This window comes from Lepidochelys kempii, chromosome 3 (genome assembly GCF_965140265.1).
Source record: "Lepidochelys kempii isolate rLepKem1 chromosome 3, rLepKem1.hap2, whole genome shotgun sequence".
Classification (NCBI taxonomy): domain Eukaryota; kingdom Metazoa; phylum Chordata; order Testudines; family Cheloniidae; genus Lepidochelys; species Lepidochelys kempii.
The window spans coordinates 145,672,282-145,696,372 of NC_133258.1; the positions used below are offsets into that span (position 1 = coordinate 145,672,282).

At 45.8% G+C, this 24,091-nt stretch overlaps 1 protein-coding gene across 1 annotated transcript; it reads left to right on the top strand.

Moving 5' to 3' along the window:
• Positions 1-10,433: 10,433 nt before the first annotated feature.
• CYP1B1 (cytochrome P450 family 1 subfamily B member 1) lies at positions 10,434-19,626 on the top strand. Its single transcript, XM_073338399.1, has 4 exons — positions 10,434-10,511; positions 11,126-11,451; positions 12,152-13,147; positions 16,661-19,626. The coding sequence occupies exons 2-4, from the start codon at positions 11,432-11,434 to the stop codon at positions 17,271-17,273; spliced, it is 1,629 nt and encodes a 542-aa protein (XP_073194500.1). The 5' UTR covers positions 10,434-10,511; positions 11,126-11,431; the 3' UTR covers positions 17,274-19,626.
• Positions 19,627-24,091: the final 4,465 nt, after the last annotated feature.

Here is a 24,091-nt window from a genome sequence, read left to right on the forward strand (position 1 = left end):
CCGGTTGTGCCTTTGTACTTGCCTGCACGCAAATTGAAAGCTTGTGTAAAGTAACAATAATCAAAGTCACTCAGGGAGAAGAGGAGGAGTGCAGGGAGACTAATAACCAGGGGATTGTGCTATTTATCTTCTCAGAGCAGCCACCGCTAAGACTTTGCTTGCATGCCATTCACACCTCAGGGGCCAGTCTGGATTTCAGCCAAGAAGCCCCACAAAGGGTCTGGTGCAGCTTCTAATCCCCTAGGAAACTGGTAAAATATTTGCTCCCTGCACTGCTGCTGCTTCTTCCCCATGTTACTACATAATTGTCCATTATGGGTGTTTTACATTTTCTCCTTGCTGTATGGAAATAGTAACCCTCAGAGACAGGATACCAGCCAAGATGGACCATTGGTCTGCTCCACACCATGCAGGTCCCGTGTTGTCCAAAGGGGGACCCTTACCTTACCCTCCTGTTCTCAGCTAAGCTGTTGCCATCATTGCCATTGGGAACCCACCTACCATAGGCAGACACTACTTTCTATCTCAGCCAGAGGGCCCACATGCGTGGCCTACATTATTGCTAATCCCCCTTCAGAAGGAATTCACCTGATCCCAGCACTGCTGCCTCTGGTGGGAACCTGCTGTCTATTCCCAGCATTGCAGCTATTGCTATTTTCCCTTTGGTATCTCCCCCTGCCTCACCTGGACATTGCTGTTTCCTCCATAAGAGGCAGCAGCTGCCTGCATGATACCAGAATTGCTGTTTCTGCCTCTTCCATGGGAAGCCTGGCCCCTGGCTCAAGGACTGCATCTGCTGCTGCCCCCTGTAGAGGGAGCCATCTTGCCTGTTTGCAGCTGACTTGAGTCCTGTGTAATGTGCGTGTTTTGGAAAAGCGGGGGGATTGGTTTAATTGTTTCTGTCTTTCCCACTTGGCTTGCCAAGTGCCATGAGATTAGCAAGAACTAGTGAATGACTATTACTGGGGAGTTGTGTCAAAACCAAACCTGTCCTGACTGGCACCTGCAGTCTTGTTTTCCTCCTGGTCTTTGCCACCATTGAAGACTAGAGTAACAGAATGGTTCAGAAACCCATGCACACTTCCCTTGGGTTTGCTCCCAAATAAATACATATGGGTTCTTTGGAGCTGCTGAACTCTGCATGGAGGGGCGAGGGCAGACATTATTGTTGTATTATCAGAATGCCTGGGGGTGGAATCAGCCAAGATCAGGGCTCCTTTGTGCTAAGCACTGTAAAACCATAAAATAAGACTCAGTATTATTATTTGTATTACTGTAGGACCTCAGAGCCTGAGTAATGGAGCAGGACCCCCTCATGCAGGGCATTGTACAGACACAGAACAAAAAGACAAGCTCTTTGGGAAAGAGACTAGTGCCCTGAAAAGTCTCCTTAGACTGTAAAGGAAAAGAGAGGCACAGAGAGGTGAAGTGACAGGCACAGGAATAAAACCCAGATCTCCTGACTCCCAGTCCAACGCCCTTTCCACTAGTCCACGCTACCTCTTTGAGGAGTTTTCTCAGCAAGGTCAATTTTCCCAGGCTGATGAAGCCACATACCTCTCTAATCAGGACTTGTCATCACTGCAACAGTTAGTAAAGAACAATATCCTAGCCCAGCTGGTTCTAAACTTTTTTTTATGACCCCCTGTGACATTCTGTATCTCGGGGAGACACCCTGTACCCCCATCTTCACCCTTATAATATGATTGCGTGGTATCCAATGCAAAGTCATGTCAGGTGTCTTCGGAAGGCTCATGATGCACTGAGCATTATTGTTATAGTAACATTATAGGCAGTGATGAGCTGCCAGAAGCTGAAGAACCGGTTCCTTCAGTCTCTCCGGGTCTTTGGTGGCACTTCAGGGGCACATCCTTCAGTCGCTCTGGATCTTCAGCAGCACTGAAGGGCCCACTGCCAAAGACCTGGAGCGACTGAAGGACCCGCCGCCAAAGTGCCACCGAAGGACTGCAGGGTCGCCGGGTGAGTAGAAATTCTCAGGGGAGCCTCCCCAGCCAAGAGCTCAGGCGGGACAGACAGGACGGTCCCGCAGGCTGCATGTGGCCCTCAGGCCGGAGTTTGCCGAACCCCTTTAACAACTGGTGTTAAACAAGCTGCAAAATTTAACAACCGGATTGCACAAACCAGTGTAAACCGGCTCCAGCTCACCACTGGTTATAGGTTGTAATTTCATGTATACAGTTATGAGGCTGAAAGTGTGTCCTCATGGCTTAAAACAAGCCCAGGCAAAACTCTCCAGGAACAGAGGGACAGTTCACACCTTACCAGAGCATGTACGGGACAAACCCAGCCCAGCCTCACAGGAACAAAGGACACTGGCCTACGCAGCAGCAAAGGATCTGCTGGACTCTCGAGTGAGTCACCCCCCTTCCATTGGTCAGTTTGGGAGCAGGGCCATCCCTACCCATACGCAAAGTACACAGCTGCGTAGGGCACCAGGAAATTTGGGTCACTGGTGAGCACTGGGGGGGGCAGTTCCTGCTTGCCCCCCAAGCCAGCCCTTTCCCCCCCTGTGGAGGCCTGCCACCCCCCATGGGGGAGCTGCGTAGGGCCCCAGAATAGCTAAGGATGGCCCTGTTTGGGACTATGATGCTCACCTGACCCTGGGGGGCGGGGGGAGAAGCCAAGTGGGAAGAAAGAACATGATAAAAGGGAGAGACATTTGCCATGCTCTCCCTCTCTCTTCCACCTCCATCTACAGACACACCACTAAGCAACTGACATGCAGATCAAATGGGAGAGCATGGCTGAAGGGCAACCAGCCAGCCTGTGGTGAGAAGCATCTAAGTTTGTAAGGCACTGAAAGTGTTAAGCTTTTATTTCATTTGACCAAATCTGACTTGTTGTGCTTATAATCTTATAATCACTTAAAATCTATCTTTTGTAGTTAATAAATTTTTGTTTATTCTAGTTGAAGCAGTGCCTCTGGTTTGAAGCATGTCAGAGACTCCCCTTGGGCTAACAAGCCTGATACATATCAATTTCTTTGTTAAATTGACGAACCCATACAAACTTGCAGGTTCCAGTGGACATAACTGGACACTGCAAGACGGAGGTTCCTAGGGTTGTGTCTGGGACCGGAGATATTGGCTAGTGTCATTCGGTTGCACAATCCAAGCAGCAGCTGGCTAAAAGTGCTCACTCATGCGCTGGGAGCAGCTTACATGCTAGAGGCTGTGTGTGAACAGCCCGGGCGTGGGAGTTCTCACAACGGAGCAGGGTAAGGCTGGCTCCCAGAGTCGAGGACTGGAGTGACCTAGCAGATCACCAGTCCAGATGATACCAGGGGAATGTCTCACACACACACCCCGCATCTTTTCACTGGCCAAATACTGAAGAAAAAAAACCCTTTAGGGCTCTTATTGCCATATAACCATACATTTCAAATTCATCAAAGTTGAGGCATCAAGACCTAGTGCATCAGAGGGAAGATTTGCTCCTCTTCAGGGCAACTCACATCTTTGTGTTTTTCCTCTCCCCTCTGCTCTGATTGTCTATTTTTCACTATTCTGTGGGGCTTTCTAGCAACGATGTGATAGTAGCAGAAAGTACCAAACAATTAAAAGAAAAGGAGTGGCCAGGTTTATGGTTTGCTTATTTTAGGAGCAGCATTTAGGGAGTGACCTTTAGGAGCAAATCCTTAGCTAGTCTCAATGGTCATAACTCCATTGGCTTCAGCTGAACTCTGACCATTTACACCAGATCAGAGGATCTGCCCCTTTGAGATTAGAGTGCTTGAGCTTATAGACTCAAAGGTCAGAAGGGACCATCATGATCATTTAGTCTGACCTCCTAAGCTGAGTAGAGCCCTCATGCTATTCACATTGCTATGTCCCTGTTTGATTAAGCCACCAGATAGACAAGTAGCAATCAACAACATTGCAAACAAGTAATAGTCTGTCTCACACACCGTCTCTACGAAAAGCACGTTTCCACTTTCCAGAGCACCAGAGATACTGTCTGCCTGTGTGTAATTGAGTGCTAAGACTCCACTTATTTAAAACCCTGAACATTTCCCACTGTCAAAATGTAACCATTTGAACTCTGCAAACACCACATCAAGAAGTCATCATAGATACTATGAGGGTCACGGTTTACGCAACTTTGGCCCTTACAATTGAAAGTGGTGGTAAGCAGAATGTGATTCCCCCCAGGCAGAAGAAAGCCCAGATACTAGGCACACGTGCCAAATCCTAAGGAAAATGTGATCAGTCTAACGAGCACAAGCGGTCTGAGCCTGTTTTATAACTCATGGAAAGGACAAACTCCTCAGCATCACCTGATGTTACACTTCAATAATGGTTCAATGCAGACTTCCAGAGAGAAGAGCACCACCTGATGAATCCTTACTACCACTTTCTGCAGCATAGCGTTTTCAGTTGAAAGCTTCCAGCCCAACCCATGAACTCATGAGATCAAAGCCCAAGAGGGCAAGACTACAGGAATCACAGTTAGGTATATTCTGTGGGTGAAGGGGCAGTACTTAAAATTCACCTTACCCTACTGCACTAATGATATATGCTATGTTCAAAACAACCAGGTTCAATATTGCATTGTCTGTTTTTGCTCTTTACAAAACTGTATTTGTGCAGAAAGAATGATGATCAGGGCACAATACAAATTGAAGAAATTAAGTGAAAAATATGTATACAATGGGAAATTATACCGTGAGAAACTGTAAGCTGATAAAATGGCCTAGGGGATAGTGCACTGAACTGGGAAACTAGATCTGGCTCTGCAGCTGATCCTTTATTCATCTCTGCCTCTCTTTTCCCATCCCACCCTCTACCCATCCTCTCTTTTTAGATGATAAAATTATTTGGGACAGGAACTGTTTCTCATTATGTGTATGTATTGAGTCTAGCACAATGGGCCCCAATCTTGATGTTTTCAATTGCTTATAACTTTGCCAAACTTTAACCATTCGGGCTGAAGTTTTACATGCTGGGTGTCGCCTTCAGGCTGACATTTTGGAAATGTTTCAGCCCAAACAGTCCAGCTTTTTCCAAGAATGAGTCAAGTGAAAATACATTGTTTTGTTCATGTTAAAGCTTGAACAGCCACATTCTTTGGAGTGGGAACTTGAAATTTGGCAAGCAGGTGGCCTTTGTGTGAGGGATATGCCTTTTGCCACCCCCCATGCCGAAACCACAGCCTATCATGCTGACCAAATTAGACTCTTGGTTTCCTTGTACGCCTCTGTAGCGATGCGATGACTCACCAGCACGGCACCTCCTGCTGGTCATCTTGGGAATTAGCTCTTCCAGCCCAGAGCACCCTCTGCAGGCCAGTTTCTCACCTGCCGCTGGTGACAGCTTTGTCACTCATGACTGGCAAGGGAGTAGGACCAGCTGCCTCTGCCTCTGCCTCTGCAGCCCCAGGCCCCTTTTGGCTGTAAACAAGGTCTGCAGCCGGGGGTTTACCAGGCTGGAGCTCTCCAGCTCCCTTTGCCCTTCCCCAGCACTGCTCCACTTCAAATACCTTGCTTCTCAGGCAGCTAGCCCTTCCCACTCCAGTGCTAGAGTGAGACTCCTCTGCTTCTGGCCCACAGCCCTCTTATAAGGGCCAGCTGGGCCCTGATTGAGCTGGCCACACCTGTGGTCAGCTACTCATTCAGCTTTTCCCAGCTGCAGCCCTCTCCAGGGCTGCTTTTAACCCCTTCAGGGCCAGAGCAGGGTGACCAACCCGCTACGGCCTCCATTTGTCTGTCTGTATTCATTTGTTATCTTTTGTGTTATACTTAAATTGTAAGCTCTCTGGAGCAGGGACTGTCTTTTTGTTCTGTGTTTGTACAGTGCCCAGCACAATGGGTTCCTGTTCCATGACTCCTGGGTCCAACGATAATACAACTAATAAATAACACCACCAAAAAGTTAGGAAATGCCAGAATTAATGTGCTTGTGCAACCTTTATTCATTCTTCTGGTGCCTATGTATTATGAACACACACAGTTTTTTCCACAGGCCCCTGCCTCAACTATATATAAGAAATTAACAAAGTTTTAAGATATACAATGTAACAATATATATTTTAAAAAGCAATCCCAAGATGCTCTAATTTAGGCCAGGCCCAGCATAGAATTGGCCCCATAATCAGGGAGCCCCAGCCAATTCCCTTGCATCCCTGGCACTCTGAGTGCAGATGAGAATCAGATGCCTACTGTTGCCATTGTATCAGTGTAAGGCAGTGAAACGGAGGAAAATAATCTTTTGTACTAGTGGAACCTGTATCAGAAGATATCTTCATGTAAACTGAACTCTTGTGGTAAACTCTGCCAGCTTTAAATAAAAAAAACTAACTCTTACACATGAGTGACTCCTAGTATGTTTAGCATGTGTTAAAATCTGTTTATTGTTTTATTATGTTTTCCTTGTAATGCTTTTACCTTATGAGTAAATGTGCTTGCTTAGAAAGAGCTGCACGGTAACTTGCCACTCCTGGCAATACACTGCTCATAGCCCTGGGGAGAGAACGCAAAGTGCAGGCACTGGTCTTTAGGAGGTGGACTGGCTTGCTGGGGATATCACAGTGTAAGGCAAGGAGTTGTGTAGCCTTAAAACCCCAGACAGGAGGGAGAGACACATGGGTCTCCACCCAAGGGGGGGGACACCTGAGAGCTGAAAACCTTGAGTGAGTGCCCCCGAGGGACCATGGAGGAGGAATATAGGTGCAGTTACCCTGAAACTGTAAACACCTTGCAAAACACTAAGAAATCAGAATGGCAACATTTCACATGCTTTGCACAGTTGCGACTACACAAGGCGCAAAACACTAGAGAATCAGGCCCTAGAAAGTTGGGGTGAGTGTTTACTATATGCGGTTAAAATAAAGTTTGGACAATACTGGATTTAAACACTAGACACTTTGGGCGAGGACATCACTGTTTATATATTTGTACAGCACCCAGCACAATGGGTCCCAGACCTGGTTGGACAGTAGGGACCACTTCAATATAAATATGAAACAATAACTGTAATATCTTTTTTCTCATCTTGCCTTGTTTCTCTTTCTTTCCCTCAATCATTGATTAATGGTAGGACTCGACATCCATGACTCTTGGAAGTCACTTATCTTTCTCGGAGGCCAAAGGAAAATGAAAGGAGACGATAGATATTTTATTACAGAATGAAAAGATTACACTTAGGCTTGTAATAATACATGGACTTTAGTTCTGAGTCCTTTAGCTTGAACAGTGAATGCTCATGATTTTAGTGGAGAAGTCCTTGGTTCAATCCCTGCTGACCACCCAGGGTGAGCAGTTATACTTACAGTCTAATTTGGAGATTCCATAGGAAAAAAATGTTAAGGGTGCAAAGTGAGGCACTCAACAGTCAGGAAATGCCATTTAAAGGTGCTCTCAGTGGCCTAGGATTCAGCTTCTTCCGGTGCCTGTTTCCAGTGTCCTGTTGTGATGGGTCAGGATGTTCTTGATCTTTGTCCCCAGTGCAGGGCCGGCTCTAGGTTTTTTGCCGTCCCTTGAAAAGTGCCACCCCAAGCACGTGCTTGGTTTGCTGGTGCCTAGAGCCGGCCCTGCCCCAGTGTTAAGTTCCTGGGTGCAGACAGCCAGGCGTCCTTGGTAAGTGAACCTTGGCTCTGGAAATCTTCTCCCTCTTTTCAGAGTAACAGCCGTGTTAGTCTGTATTAGCAAAAAGAAAAGGAGTACTTGTGGCACCTTAGAGACTAACCGATTTATTTGAGCATAAGCTTTCGTGAGCTACAGCTCACTTCATCAGATGCATACTGTGGAAACTGCAGAAGACATTATATACACAGAGATCATGAAACAATACCTCCTCCCACCCCACTCTCCTGCTGGTAATAGCTTATCTAAAGTGATCACTCTCCTTACAATGTGTATGATAATCAAGGTGGGCCATTTCCAACACAAATCCAGGGTTTAACAAGAACGTCTGGGGGGGGGGGTAGGAAAAAACAAGGGGAAATAGGTTACCTTGCATAATGACTTAGCCACTCCCAGTCTCTATTCAAGCCTAAGTTGATTGTATCCAATTTGCAAATGAATTCCAATTCAACAGTTTCTCGCTGGAGTCTGGATTTGAAGTTTTTTTGTTGTAATATAGCAACTTTCATGTCTGTAATCGCGTGACCAGAGAGATTGAAGTGTTCTCCGACTGGTTTATGAATATTATAATTCTTGACATCTGATTTGTGTCCATTTATTCTTTTACGTAGAGACTGTCCAGTTTGACCAATGTACATGGCAGAAGGGCGTTGCTGGCACATGATGGCATATATCACATGGTGGATGTGCAGGTGAATGAGCCTCTGATAGTGTGGCTGATGTTATTAGGCCCTGTGATGGTGTCCCCTGAATAGATATGTGGGCACAGTTGGCAACGGGCTTTGTTGCAAGGATAGGTTCCTGGGTTAGTGGTTCTGTTGTGTGGTATGTGGTTGCTGGTGAGTATTTGCTTCAGGTTGGGGGGCTGTCTGTAGGCAAGGACTGGCCTGTTTCCCAAGATCTTCCCAAGATCCCAAGAGTGGGGTGGGAGGAGGTATTTTTTCATGCTTTGTGTGTATATAAAAAGATCTTCTACACTTTCCACAGTATGCATCCGATGAAGTGAGCTGTAGCTCACGAAAGCTTATGCTCAAATAAATTGGTTAGTCTCTAAGGTGCCACAAGTACTCCTTTTCTTCTCCCTCTTGTAGTCCACCAGCACTGGAGTTTGGCGACCTGGGGATTAATGCAAAACACACACTGCCCTTTTCTTAATTCAGGGGAGGAGAGGAGGACAGGACAGAGATATAGGACCTGTTGCCTCTTTTTGACTAGAGCAGCTAGTCAAAATTTGGGGCCCTGAGGATGTTCCAGTTGGGAGTAGAAATTGGTGATAAGGATTTCTTTGATGCAGTTTTGTTTATTTAAAAAGAACATGCAAACTTCCGTGTCTCTAAATGCAGAAGGAATCAAATAGTAGGAAATTGCTTCTTTGGCTCACAGCACCAAGATCACTCTTTACAGCCTGCCCCTCTGACCCAAAAAATCTCTTCCCGGGTTTCTTCCAGGTCAGATACTAAGCTGTCTCAGTTTCTGTGTGTTCGTCCCTCTCGCATACATCCATGCCACTGAACATAAACATTACACAGCAAAAATTTCTGGATGTGTTCACATAATCCTTTTGTCTTAGGTGAAGTTTATCTTTACAGTATGTTAACTTAAAGGTGCAGTCACACCTGTTAATTTCAATGAGGTTTTAACTCAACCCATAACAAGATTTCACCCAGCTCCTAACAGACCCCTTCTTGCTGCCATTGAAATAAATGGTAAGGTTTGCATTGACTTCAGTGGAAATAGGATTAGGTCATTACTCAGCTGATGGAGGTGGTAGAAGGAGAGATGGGTTTGACCAATGCCAATTGTTGGTAACAGTCTGTTTAAATGTTTGTAATATGAACCCAGATATAATTCTGTGGATACAATGTGCATTTTATAACAAATTAATAAATAGTAAAGCAAAATAAAAATAAAAAGAGCTTCTCAGATGGACAAAATGCCATGTTCTCATCTCATGAAACTTTAAATGCCGCCAAGATGATATTTTCCACTCAAAGCTGCCAGGCTAATAATTTGTAATCTAGTCTGTTAGCCTGGGGCAAATCTTGTGTGTAAGAGTTTAAGAATATTTGAAAAGCAGTTAGAAAAGAAACGCAGAAACCCATTTCTGTAGGTACCTCTGAGGACTTCTGTAATCCATTTTAAATCAAGAAAGACTGGAATACATCCTAAATGTATGCTAGTGCTTAACTCTCTCACTCTGTCTGTGTGTGTCTATAAGGAAAAAATCCCCCAGATAAACCATGGAAAGCATCCCAATAATATTGGAAAATATACCTCTGAAAAGATCACTATTTGTGCCTGAAAAGGGGAACTGTACATTTGCTTTTGAATAGTAACATGTGATAGACATGTCTGCTACGTTAAATGTGTAATCAGAGGTTTCACTCGGTTTAATAAAATCATTAGAAATAACATATCTTTGGGTGTCTTAACATGCTCACTGTGCAATACAGTAACATAGAGAGATCTGATGACTGTATCACTGTACCTCTCTGACCAAAAGCCCAGTGTTATAATGATTATTGTATTGTCTCTGATATTTACACGGCGAGGATTTGTCAACCTCTTAAAACTCCCTAAACAAACAAGTAGAAACTCTAAGGGGACCGAAGAAGGAACCGTAGCAAACATCTGGGCTGTTCCCTCCACTTTGCCAAGAGCCCTATCCTGCCCCCATTCAAGTCAACAGCAAAGTCTCCCCGGGCTTCCCTGAGCAGCCCGAGGGAACCGTTCCTCTTGGAGAGACGCGCAGGGACCTCCGGCCGAGACTCCGCACCCTCCGCCGGAGAGGGACACAGCCCGGTGACCCACAGACATTTCCGATGAGGAGCAAAACCGAACAGGAACGAACTGTCCGTCCTCTCCCAGAGGAAACAGCTCACTTCTGGGAACTAACAGCTCCCTTCAGCAGGTGGCAAAGCTATCAGCCTGGCTCCCCAGGCTACAGCCCGTTCCTCATCTCGCACGCGGCCGGGCGCCTGGGTTGCTCCGCTTCGCGTTATTTCCCTTTAAACTGGTGTCAGGGAGCGGGGAGCGGGAGAGCGGGGGGAGGAGATGGCCGGCGGGTTCCACCACAGACTCACGCAATGCAAACTCCGCACGCAACGGGGAGGCGACAGGCAGAGGAGGGGGAAACTTTCCAACTTCAAAAACCCTGAAGATGAACGAGATCTTCCCTCCTGCCCCAGAAGTCCGCGATCCCGCAGCCCCGCCAGCCGTTCAGCTGGAACCGCTTTGCTAAACGTTCACCAAAAGGCAGGAAACCTCGAAGGCTCAGCCAGTCCAGACGGGTTGGGGCCAAGGGCCACTGACAAAGAGCCTCGGGGTCCCGTAGGGAAGAGCCGGGCGGCTGCGATTTGTCGGTACCAGGCAATTCGGGAAGGGCTAACTGCGGGCTGGGGGCTGCAGCTCCTGGCGGCTTTGAAGCCACGAGAACCAGCGCCAGGAGGCTGCCCAGCCCGGCTCAGCTCTGAGGGACCCTAAACCGTCCTGTAAGCCGCTCACACCCCTCATTTTCTCCCGCAGGTTTTGGCTGCCCCATCACCCGGGCTCCGTGCGGGGATCCCACCTGGCTGGTGTCAATTGAGTCTGAACGAGGCAGGCTGCTGAAGTGCGAGCTCTGGGGGGTTAAAACGCTTGGAAGGTTAAAACAACGCACGATGCGGGATCGGGTGCAACTGGCATTTGCCTGCACTTGACCTGCCAAGCTCCGGGTGACAAGAACCTGGGCTTCTAAGGAGTTTCCCACCGTCTGCCTGCTGAGTGCCCTGCTGGTGCTGCCCAATTGCACGGATCACAGCTGCTGCAGGCTGCCCGGCCCAGAAATCTCTGATGGAAGCGTTTGCCAACAGGTCAGTTTTATTAGAGATTTTTTTTAAAAGCTGCCTTACCCCTTCCTCCCCCCCCCCACACACTCAAATTAAAAGACAAAATGTGAAGCACGTTTCCATCGTTGTCTAGGAGCTATTAGTCACCACACTGGTAACTGTTATTTTGGGTCTGAATGATATTCCTGGATCACTGGGGCTGTGCCCATCTCCCTCAACCCGTGCGTGCACACGGACTGTTACCAGTTCATGCCTACAGCTAATTCAAGTCAAGAAGGGGGAAATCTTGTCCTGATTTACAGGGTCTCTCACTGTTTCCTTCCAAAGGCAATTAGGAGCGTTGCGCGCATCTTCCAAAGGGACAGATGTGCGGTGACCACAGCTGGCCCCACCTGCCCGACCTGTATAGGGAAGGAGCTTCTTGCAGCTTCCACCTCGCGGCGGTTCCTAAGGGCGAGCGCATCCTCCTCTTTTCTCCCTCTCCTGCCGCGGGCACCCGCAGGCCACGAGGCAAACTTCCCCTCTCGGCCTCCCCAAACGCCAGTGGGGCTTCATTGCGGTTTTCGCTCAGCACCCAGCCCCGCGCTAGGCGCTATCTAGGCACATCTCCGGCTCCGCGGTGACAGGATACGCATCGCTCGCTGGCGCCGGTATCAGGCCGTGTTCTATTGACACGGGCCTCCCCTGCCCCTGAGCCCGACCTGACCTCTCCTTCTCCCCGCAGCGTGGCCCTCCGGCGGCTGGGAGAGGCGCTCTCCAGCATCCCGCCCCTGCAGAGCGCCCTGCTGCTGCTCCTCGCCCTGCTCGCCGCCATCCGCCTGGCGAAGCTCCTCCTGCGGCAGCGGCGCCTGGAGCCCCCGGGCCCTTTCCCGTGGCCCCTGATCGGCAACGCGGCTCAGCTGGGCAGCGCCCCGCACCTCACCTTCGCCCGCCTGGCCCGCACCTACGGCGACGTGTTCCAGCTGCGCCTGGGCAGCCGGCCCGTGGTGGTGCTGAACGGCGAGCGCGCCATCCGCGGGGCGCTCGTCCGCCAGGGGGCCGCCTTCGCCGGCCGGCCGCGCTTCCCCTCCTTCCAGCTGGTGTCCGGGGGCCGCAGCCTGGCCTTCGGCGGCTACTCCGAGCTGTGGAAGCTGCAGCGCCGGCTGGCGCACGCCACGGTGCGGGCCTTCTCCACCGGCAGCCCGGCCCCGCGCCGCCTGCTGGAGCAGCACCTGCTGGGCGAGGCGCGGGCGCTGGTGGCGCTGCTGGTGCGGGGCAGCGCGGGCGGCGCCTTCCTGGACCCCTCGCGCAGCCTGGTGGTGGCCGTGGCCAACGTGATGAGCGCCCTGTGCTTCGGCCGCCGCTACGGCCACGGCGACGCCGAGTTCCTGCGCCTGGTGGGGCGGAACGAGCAGTTCGGCCGCACGGTGGGCGCCGGCAGCCTGGTGGACGCGCTGCCCTGGCTCCAGCGCTTCCCCAACCCGGTGCGCGCCGCCTACCGCGCCTTCCGCCAGCTCAACCGCGACTTCTACAGCTTCGTGCGGGGCAAGTTCCTGCAGCACCGCGGCAGCCTGCGCCCCGGGGCCGCCCCCCGCGACATGCTGGACGCCTTCATCCGCCTCCAGCAGGAGCAGCCCCGGCTGCCGCTCGAGCACGTGCCCGCCACCGTCACCGACATCTTCGGGGCCAGCCAGGACACCCTCTCCACCGCCCTGCAGTGGCTCCTCATCTTCCTCCTCCGGTGGGTGCGCTCGGGCGGGGGCCGGCTCGCCGCCGGCGGAGCGGGGCCAGCAGCTCCGAGAGCCACCGCGGGCACCCAGCGCGGAGGGGCGGGGGCTTAAAGGCAGGGGTGAAAACCGGGGGCATTTTTTCCGGGGCGGGGCGGGGCGGGGGGGGAAGAGTTGTGTGTAGAAGATAAAGCCCCTAATATGGGGACAACTGGTCCCCCTAGCACCAGCGGAGTGGGATGGCCGCCCAGGCTGGGGCTGCCATCGCTCCCTGTCCCTAACCAACGTCCCAACCCTTCACCTCAGCAACCAGCATGAACCGAGCGTCCCTGCTAGTGCAAGAGCCGAGCCCTTCTCCTCTCCCTCCAGGCCATGAACTAGACCCCTCCGAGGGGAAGGAGGGTCGAGTGGCTTCGGGTAGGGGAGACCTGGGTTCCGTTCTTGGCTCTGCCATGGACCCGCTGAGTGATCTTGGCTAAATCACATCGTTTGTGCCTCACTTCCCCATCTGTAAAAGCGGGATAATGCTGCTTCCCTACCTCAGGGGGGTGTTGGGAGGATAAATACATTAAAAAGACTTTGAAGAGTGCTATACAAGAAATAGGTATCACTCCCTTCTTACCTACCGCAAGCGGGGATGAACCTAGAGTCCCCCTTAGTGCATGATCCTAGACTCTCTTCACTACTGCTGCTACATCATCCTGACTGCAGCTCTTTCTTTGCAGCAGCAGAACCCCCTGGCGGCTGTCTTGGGGAAGCCGAATGTGAGAATCTTCTCACAACTTTATAAAAATAAAATCCTCTAAGGGAAACATGGCAATGACCTCCCCTCTTTAAGGCAAGAGCTGCCACCAAGGGTTAAAATAATTTACAAATACAGAGCCTGATTCTGATCAAAATCGGGCCAACCTGGCTTTTTGTTGTCTTAGGCAGGGTGGGTTTATTATCAGTTTATAAGACCCAGGTATGGCTACATCCTGCTAGCTGACGTCTAAAAAATAAAGTTGCCCCTTGCCAGTCAAAATTTCAGCGTTTTGGGAAAATATACCCCATCAGTTTCATTAAAAAAATTAATCAGTTTTCTTCTCTCCCCTGCCATGCTTCTGAAATGTGACAGTGAGGTTCTGTCACTGATCACATAGCAAGACTATTGCTTTCCCCACTCCAGTTCCTTCAAACACAATTAGATGCAGCTGTTGGAAAGGATCCATATATAAAAGCCAACTAAAATAAACAATGTTATAAACTAATAGGTCTAGCTGTGCAGAACATTTTGTGTGACATAAGACAGACAAGTTGGAGTGAATCCTGCAACCAAAATCTAATGTATTAAACATGCTCCATGAACAAATTGGCCCATTATTAGAGGTGAATGTTCAGATTGCCAGTGAGTGCAAGCATCAAACTGAACTGATCTGGTTATTAGCTCTTTGGTTCTAGTAGAAAGTAAACATAAATTAACAATCCTGTATTTGTGTGCACTAAAGTACCTCGGTTGTTCCTGATTAACTCACACGGAAGCTCTGGGAAAACTGCCAAAAACTAAAGATATTAAAAAAAACCCAGTGCGATCCAGTAAACGTTGCATAAAGATACAGGCTGGCAAAAAGGCAACAAAACAAACTCAAAAAGTAACAGATTTTACCCGGTCAAGATCAAAGAGATCGTAGGAACAGGATATCTACTTAAACAAGAGAAAGAGTTGATGCACCGGTTTACAAACCCTCTATTATGTTATTGCTCCTATTATGTGGGTGCCTTTATTGCGGTTGCATGACTAGTGAAAAACAACCTCAAAGCATTAGAACAGGTAGACCCCTTGGGCAGCGTGTGCATATAAACGCACCATAATATTCACCTCTCTGAAAATGATTGGACTCAGCAAAAATCTTATGGTTGGAAGAGGCATTTAAATAGCAAGAAACTGGTGTTTACCTCCTTTTCATCTCCCCGCGTTTCCTTAATCATTTGCATTTTCTGTGGACCTTATCTTCTTAGGCTCATCTACTTAGCTGCTGCTTAAAAAGCGGACATATTTAACACCTGAAAAGTAGGGGGATAATTTCTAATATTTACATAAGCTGTCTGGCATTCTAACTGGAGTACTTTACATTTGGACTTTGTTTGCCATGCAGACATATATTTCACAAAGCGATCTGACCTCAGTCCTCATCCTCAAAGGAAACCTTTACAACATTTTCAAAAGATGAGCCTGAGAGCTTAAATTCATAACTTTGCAAGACACTAAAAATCATAGTCTTAGTAAAGACACTGGATTTATGGTTTATTACAACAATTTGTAACCCACTATTTCCCCTTTTTGTCTTATGACTACAGAGGTGTTAATGGGCCACTTCACCTGGAATAGTCCCTTAGTTTAGCATAAGTAGTGCTTTTTTATCCGTTTGATCCTTGTATTAGCTGTGACACTCTGAATACCTTTCCCAGACGGGAGGAAGAGCTCGGTGTAGCTCTAAAGCTTGTCTCTCTCACCAACAGAACTTAGTCCAATAAAAGATATTACCTCACCTACCTTGTCTCATGCATACATACTGAGAGAGGGGGAGATACAAGAACATGAAAAGTTAAAAATCAAAACTTCCCGCATCTGTAATGTTTTGAAGACAATAGAGCTATGTTGCTTTTAGACAGGGAAGGAATGAGGGCTTAAAAAAAAAAAAAAAAACCTCAACAAGGAGATCAGTCTATTTTTTCCTCTCTCTCTCTGACATTTTTGCTTGTTTATTTTTTTATAATCTCTCACTTGGAAATCCTTCTCCAAGTTTATATAACAAATTTGGAATAATTTTTTGCTAGTGATCCGAAATACAATGCAGTACCATGAAAAGGTGTATTTTGATATGTAAATATCCACAAACAAAGAGCTCATGAACTTTCTTATTATGATAATTTATCAGATAAATATTTTAGTTTTAAAAACACTATATTACACATGGTTTAGAGCTGTATGTAGTCTCGTATGTGTTAATTCAAATACCAATGCAAACAGATTTAGGGTTACCTACAGAGCTGGTTAAGAACCAGAATTTCCATTCTGTGAGAAATTCCTACTGGGGGCGGGGAAGGGGAGAAGTAATTCTGATTTAGAAGGAAAAGCTGAAATTCAAAAATTTTCTACAAAACAAAAATTCCAAAAAGATTCATTTAGTGTCATTTAAATCCATTTTGTTTCAACTTTTATATTGCATTAAAATATATAATACACATGTGAAATATTAAATGTAATATAAAATAAAAATTTAATATAGCAGTCTAAATTAAACAAATTGAAACACTATTGAAACAAATCATTTTGACTTTTTCCCCACTGAAAATTTGTCAAAATCAACGTTTCCATGAAATACTTTATTTTGACACAACTATATTTGCGAAAAATTGTGACAAAGTTTGAGCAGCTCTAGTTAAATACAATTCTTTCGAAAAGGAAGTCTGTTGTTTGAAAATGTAGATTATATTTGCATAGATGACTTGTATATATGTAATAAATATATTTTAAATCCCAACAGATATCCAAAGGTGCAGGTTAAAATGCAAGAAGAAGTAGATAGGATTGTTGGCAGAGATCGCTTGCCCTGTGCAGAAGATCAACCTCATTTGCCCTATGTTATGGCTTTCCTTTATGAATCCATGCGTTTCAGCAGCTTTGTGCCAGTCACTATTCCACATGCCACCACAGTCGACACCTCCATAATGGGCTACCTCATTCCAAAAGATACAGTCATATTCATCAATCAGTGGTCAGTGAATCATGACCCAGAAAAATGGTCCAACCCCGAGGATTTTGATCCAACAAGATTCCTGGATGAGAATGGATTCATTAACAAAGATCTTACTAGCAATGTGATGATTTTCTCATTGGGTAAACGTAGGTGCATTGGAGAGGAGTTATCCAAGATGCAGCTCTTTCTCTTTACCTCCATACTGGTACACCAGTGCAATTTTATTGCTAATCCAAATGAGGACTCTAAAATGGACTTCACCTATGGGTTGACCATTAAACCTAAGCCATTTACAGTTAATGTCACTCTTAGGGAGACTATGGATTTGCTAGATAAAGCTGTCCAAAGATTACAAGCAGAGAAAACAGCTACTGAAAATCATCTATCAGCAAATCTATGAACACTGACATTTGAATAAAATATATAAGGATGCTCCCGCCTCTCTCTTTTTTAGACTTAAAATAAAATAAATAATAATAATATGCTGTGCTGGTGAGCTCTTTGTAATATACCAAGTACCACAAAACACAGGGGAGTGGAATTGCCCAAGCATTAAGCAGGTCCTCTTTTTTAATTCCAGAGAGAGAGAGAGAGAGAGAGAGAGAGCGTGCCAGGGGAGCCTTATAAATACATTAAGTGCTGAAATACAGGCAAAAAATATGTGATTTGTAAGTAAATTTGTTTTTGGTGAACAGGCAGAAGAAAACAGTTATTTTAACACCCTCCTCATTAACTGCCTGGCTGCAGTGTCCTGTCCGCCACTCCTTGCACAACACGTTCCATGTCTCATTGCAGCTCTCAGCTCTAGTTTGCCTTCCAAGACTCTACATCCCAAAGTGAAATCTTATCTGGAAACAGGTGCCTAGATTGTTGGAGCCAGATTCTGCAAGCGCCCTATGCAGGGAACTGCCATGGGCTCGTGTTGTGTCCTGGGACATGCGCTGGGATGTGTTTCAGTGCCTTGATGATAAACTTTCAAATGAAGTTGGGTAAAATGCCAAGCTTGCCTTTAACATTCCAAAGTATTTAAAGTATGACTACAAAGAGACTTGTTTATGAGCACAACGGAATTTTGAAATGTATTTCATAATCTATATGTGAACAAATGGAATGTACTGAAATTCATTACATCTCAAGCAGAAAGATTAAAAGTGGTAAGTCACCAAATGGCAGATATGATATATAATCCATTAATTTATTCATAAGCAGAAGCAAAGGTACTGATCAAAGGAAAAATAGTAGATATTTTCATTAGGAAAACCTTAAGGATGGCCTTTTATTGTGGATTGTTTATTTTCTCAGCTAAAAGCTTATGCCAGATTTTGCCAATCTTTAGGCACATGCCAACACTTAATCACATGAGAAGTGCCATTAAAATTCACATAGGTTTGCAGGAGGACTTGTCTCTTAGAACTTTTGTGCCACTAATCAAATAACATGTGGAATAGATATAGTTATGTTCCTATAATCATTCTATTAGCTGGAGTTAAAATTATGCCTATGGTGGTTCATCATGTACTATTAATGTGATCTACTTCCAGTAAGGACATGAAACATAAAATAATGGGAGTTTGGGTTACATACAATTATTGGGGCCCCAATCAGGATAATTTGAACATTTTGTAGTTTGCATTATTTCACAAAACGCTTAAAAAATTTCAAATAAAGAGCCTTGTGATCAGCTGTTAAGTAAAACATACATGAGAAGTATTTCAGTCTTGAACCACTGTGTAATGGTTATATGGGATAATGAACAACACTCAGAGAACCTGCTTTTTAATATATAAAAATGCAGACCCTGCAAAGTGTTGGGCACCTCCTGTGAGACACAAACCACCCTCTACTCTAAATGAAATCCATGGGAGTTAGGGGCACTCAGCACATTGCTTGAGGTGAATAGGCTATTGCAAAATCAGACCCTATGGTATATAGAGGAATATGGGCCTGGTGCTATAAACAATGAGACTACCTGATAGAGTGAGGACTGTTCACATGAATAAAGATTTGAAGGACTGAGCCCTATATTATACAGTAGGTAACAATCCTACCCTCTATTGATAGCAATGGCAAAACTCACAGTGGTGTTGGATGGGAGCAACATTGAGGTCCTGATCCTGATCCCACTGAAGTACATAGGAGCTTTGCTATTAACTTCAAAGGAATCTGTCAGGGTCTTTAAAGCATTGCTCCCTAAACCCAGGTAGTAGGGACACACCTGACTCAGCTATTCCAAATCTCTGATTTTGTAGGGAATGTACGTCCATGTTTTTCAAAACTAAACATTAAAAATCAAAGGCTTTTTTAAAATCTAAAAGGGGTATCCCTCAGTTATTTTGTGGACTACATAATAATCTTTGATATCCCAGAACTTAGCCTATATCTGTGAAATGCTGTATAACATACTTAACATGTTCATACTCAGATCAACACATTTTTCATTTATACTTTTATGTCCATAATAAAGGCTCTAAACTTCAACAGAATAGTTATTCTAACTCAAGGATCATTGTTTTCTATTTCAGTAAAAAAACAATACCTTTTTTGTAATTTTGTACTTCTCCCAAAAGCTTTAAAATATGTATCTGGCTTCAAACATAACTGTCATTCATACAGTCAAAACTGATTTCTGTGGATTTCTATGATCAGGTGATACACCGTATAAATGCTTGTCATATATGTGCATCATACTATCACTGTAAAATTCTTCAAGTTTATTAATACTCAGAATATATGCAGTTCTTAAACAGCTAATCTTTGTGGTCATTTTAAGATGGATCACTGTATTACCAAAATATTAAATAAAAATTATTCTTACAATAAATCTGCTGAGTTTATACTTCATTTTTTGGGATTTGGATAAACAAAACCATTATTTCTGTTGCATGCTTAACCTGGGAAAAGTCAAATGATGGCGTGGCCCCCCCAGAGTTAGTCAGGCCAAAGAATTGCTTTGTCCCTGCTAGACTGCAGTGACCTAAATATTTTCCCCCTGAGATTAAGGCAGAATCAGTTTGGGGTATTATTCTTCTAGTCTTTTTGCATTCTTTGCTCTTTCTCCATCTTTCCCCTCCCCCTTTTATCTTTGGGTACCCATCCCACCTCTTGGTCTTCCCAAAACTTCCCCCTCACAATCTCTTATTTTTTTCTTCCCCCAATTTCGTTTATGTGAAAAACATTCCCTGTTAGCATCGAGAGATTGTGGCAGAGTTATCTCCCCCACCTCCTGTTCACCTTTCCCCAATCTCTGTCACATCACTTTGTGTTCCTCCTTTCCTGGTTCCTCCCCCCTTTCACTGGTTCCACCACTCCTGACTGATTTTCTTGTCTCCTCACCCCCTTGCCCATTGTCTTCCAGCTAACCAACCCACCTAATGTCTGTGCTTCATAGCAGAATATATTGGCTAGCCAGCTGTCCAAAGCTGGAACTCAGACTCCCTCTTCGAGGTTAACTGACACATTTTGACTCTCCATTGTTGCTTCTTCAGTGCTAACAGACCCTCTTGTGCTGATGCAGCCAGGGGAATTTGGCTTGAGGTTTAGACAGGGCAACAGCAGCAGCCTGTTCCTGCCAGTTCTCAACTAGCCTGAGGAAAGATGTGGGGGTAGAATTTACAGCTGCTGAACAGACAACAAGAAACTTCTAAATCATGTCATTTTAGGCCAGCAATTGCAGCGTACAGAAGTGAGGCTGAGTGAAGTGCTAAACTTTCTGTTAGACTCCACCAGATCCCAGTTTAAAAATGATGATGGCTGTAGCAATGATTCTAGATTGGGCAAGGGTGTATCCAACAGCAGACAAGTCACACCCCCGTCAGATTGCCTAATGGCATAGGGTCGTCACCTCCCTAACCTGTGACAGGCGGTTATTATGGCAACGAGGGGAAAATGGGTGGTGCTCTGAGACGGATCTGCATCATGATAGAAACAAGTAGAAAAGTGAGTCACAGTTAAACAAATACATTACAGAAATATCTTATTCAAATCCCCAAATTATTTCTGAAATGCTCTTGCTGTGTTGTAAAAATGGGGGCCTAGCAGGTCTACCCCAATTGTGACCTCAACGGTCAGAACCTTTTAAAAACCCACTTCCCAATCCCTTATAGCAATAAGCGTGGATGTAGAGAGGTATAAAAGGGAGACAGAACGACTGGATTAGTCATAATACCTGATTGGTCTCCTGATACCAGGAAATCCATGGGAGTTAGGGGAATAACATGTGGAATAGATATAGTTATGTTCCTGTAATCATTCTATTAGCTGGAGTTAAAATTACGCCTATGGTGGTTCATCATGTACTATTAATGTGATCTACTTCCAATAAGGACATGAAACATAAAATAATGGGAGTTTGGGTTACAAACCAGAAATTAAAGGATCAAAATGGGTTTATTTGAGAGTAGGTCTATGGTGTCAAAATAATGAGAACATGGGCTTGTGATAGATGCTTTGGAAATGGAATAGTCAAAGACTATTGTATTAATGTTATATGTATCTTTAAGGCTTTGCTAGTGATTGTCAGCATGCAGGAAGTAAAGACACTACAGATAATTAATGCAAATCTTCACTGCTGAAACAATGTGGGCAGAGACCCTAAGTACTTTAAAAACATGCCAGGGTCTTCTTGTAGACTAGAGGATGGGTGATCACCTGGTAAGTCAGGCATGCATACAAGCTGTTGATATTTTTTTTTAAGGTAAGTTTTCTTTATCATGCTTTTGTTCTGAACCAAGAGTACTTGGCTTTGTGAAAGTTGGCTAGTCACTGAATAACATTTTCACTGCCTCAGAGAACAGGACTGCAGGTGCTGAACTGAAGTCAGATCTGCTCAGGTGATCACAGTGAATTGTGGGAGTCTGCAACCTAAAAACCCAGCCAGGAAGGAGAGAATGGCAGAATTCTGTCCCCAGAAAGGTGACATCTACAGACCAGAGACCAAAGCGGGGTGCCTCGAGGTGACCCCTAAGGGGTCAGAGGTGCAATTAAATCAGGAATTGTGACAGGGCTCTCCTGCCCATCATCTGCTTTCGGGGTTCATAAAGAGAGACGTTGGGGTGGGGAAATTGAATCGGGATTCCATTCTTGGGGGATTTTCAGGGGAAAGGCTGATAGGCCCCCACTTCACTCCAGATACGGTCCTTTGTTCATGAGTCTGAAGGGTCATCATGACTCCCAGACCTCAACGCATCAGTGAGGACCTCTGACCATCATCCCTGCACCAGCGAGGACATCATCTGTATACATGGGAGATTCTTCTGTCTTTCCTCCCCTTGTATGTTCTTTTCTATCCCTCACTGTCTCCCTTCCCTTCCCCACTGTCTCTCACTCAGCTTTTCATCTGATCCCGAGACCAGCTGTACCTCATGGCACAAGCATAATGAAATGAGACGGCATATCTACTTCTGCCCAGCCTGAGACAGACCGCTGAAGGAGAGGGACTTGACCAGACCAGCCAGATGACATCCCAGACTGCAGAAATGAACCAGAATGCAGAACAACAGCTACCATAGCTGCCCTTGCATGATTGTCTAGTAACCTTGTACTTCAAGATCAACAAAAGCTGAATTTCCCCCCACATTTACTGTCCTCTCTCTCTCTCCCCCTTGTGTCTGTTTTGTCAAGGGCAAGGACAACGATCATTTGCAATTCAGAATCGAACAGAAGAACTAACCTTTTCTTCCCCACTGTGAAGGAATGCTAGAGAAATAAGAAACTAACCCAGTGGTTTTCAGCCCATGGTCCCGGACCTCTGGGGGTCCACAGACTATGTCTAAGATTTCCAAAGGTATCTGCACCTCCATTTGAAATATTTTAGGGATTCGCAAATGAAAAAAGATTGAAAACCACTGGACTAAACAACAGCCTCTCTCTGAATAATAACTTTGATAATTTTTGATTAAGCTTGTTCTGCAAAACCACAATTTCAGAATGCTTTATATTTTGTTTCAGATTCTTTTCCTGCTCCGTATCCTAATCAATAGATATCCAAATATTGGTGTGAATTTATAAGTGCGTTTGCTATGGAACTCAGCAGGCCCATGTCTTCGTACTCAAAACCCCAAACCATGTGACTATTTAGTGTTGAATAATGGCAAAATCATGTTAATGCCTTTGACTGTCCTGGTCCTTTTATTCCATCGAAATTAACACAAAAGGTCTCAAGGGCTCAGTGATTTCACAGAGCTTGTGAAGACAGCCTCCAGCACGTTCATCCTCTTCTCATCGGAAGAGTTATCGCTTTCTTTTCCTTGTCTTGGTCAGCTCCTGAAAGCAATGATTGCGCCTTCTATTCAGGCTGTGAATCGGGTTCAGTGGTAATAAAGAATTGGAAGATACTGAGAGAGTTACACAGCTGCCATGGGTTTCTTGGAAAATCAGTAGCTCCTGAACTGTGTCAACATACATGCAAGAGAGGGAGTCATGTAAGCTGAAGCAATAAATACAGTAGAAACTAGGAACACATACTAACCAAGGGCACTATCATGTCTCCATTAAAGCCAAAAGCAAAACTTCCATTGATTACAATGGGAGCAAGATTAGACCCAGAATGAGAAGAACAAATGACAAAATGCTAAAGAACCAGTTCTGTGGTGGAAAATGATTTTCAGTGGCTAGTGGGAACCAGGTGAGCAGGGTCTGGGGAACAATTCACAATCAGTAGAAGGAGAGGCGAATAGGGCCATCAGCCCAGGACCGGGGAAACTATGAAGGAGGTGAAGACAGACCTGGAGAGGATTAACAACCAAGACCTAATTGAGAGGGTCTTAGGGTATCAATGGGGACTGCCCAGGCAGTGCAATAATGCAGACTGGGACACTGAGCAGAGAAGCAGTAGCACAAGAGAGGGAGAAAATGCAGCTTACTCAAGAGAAGCTAAAAGGAGCCACAAGCACCAACTTCAAATGGAGACAGTGTGAGACAATCAGGGACTGGAAACAACTGTGGTGTGCCCATACACCATGCTAGCACATTTATGAGCTGCCTGCCATCTTGTCCTGCTCCTGTCACCTACACTGGTCACTCGAAGCTGCTCCATGTACTGAAGGACAACTAGTCCTTCTTCGGTGGTATAGCTAAAATGGTGTCAGTGGTGCAGTCACACCAGGGCCAAGGTTATGGGGCCCATCCAGGGGAGCTGCTGGGAAGAGTGGAGCCTATTGGCCCCCTAGCGCAAGGGCACGTAGAAAAGGCATGTGGGGGAGATCACAGTGCCAGGGGACG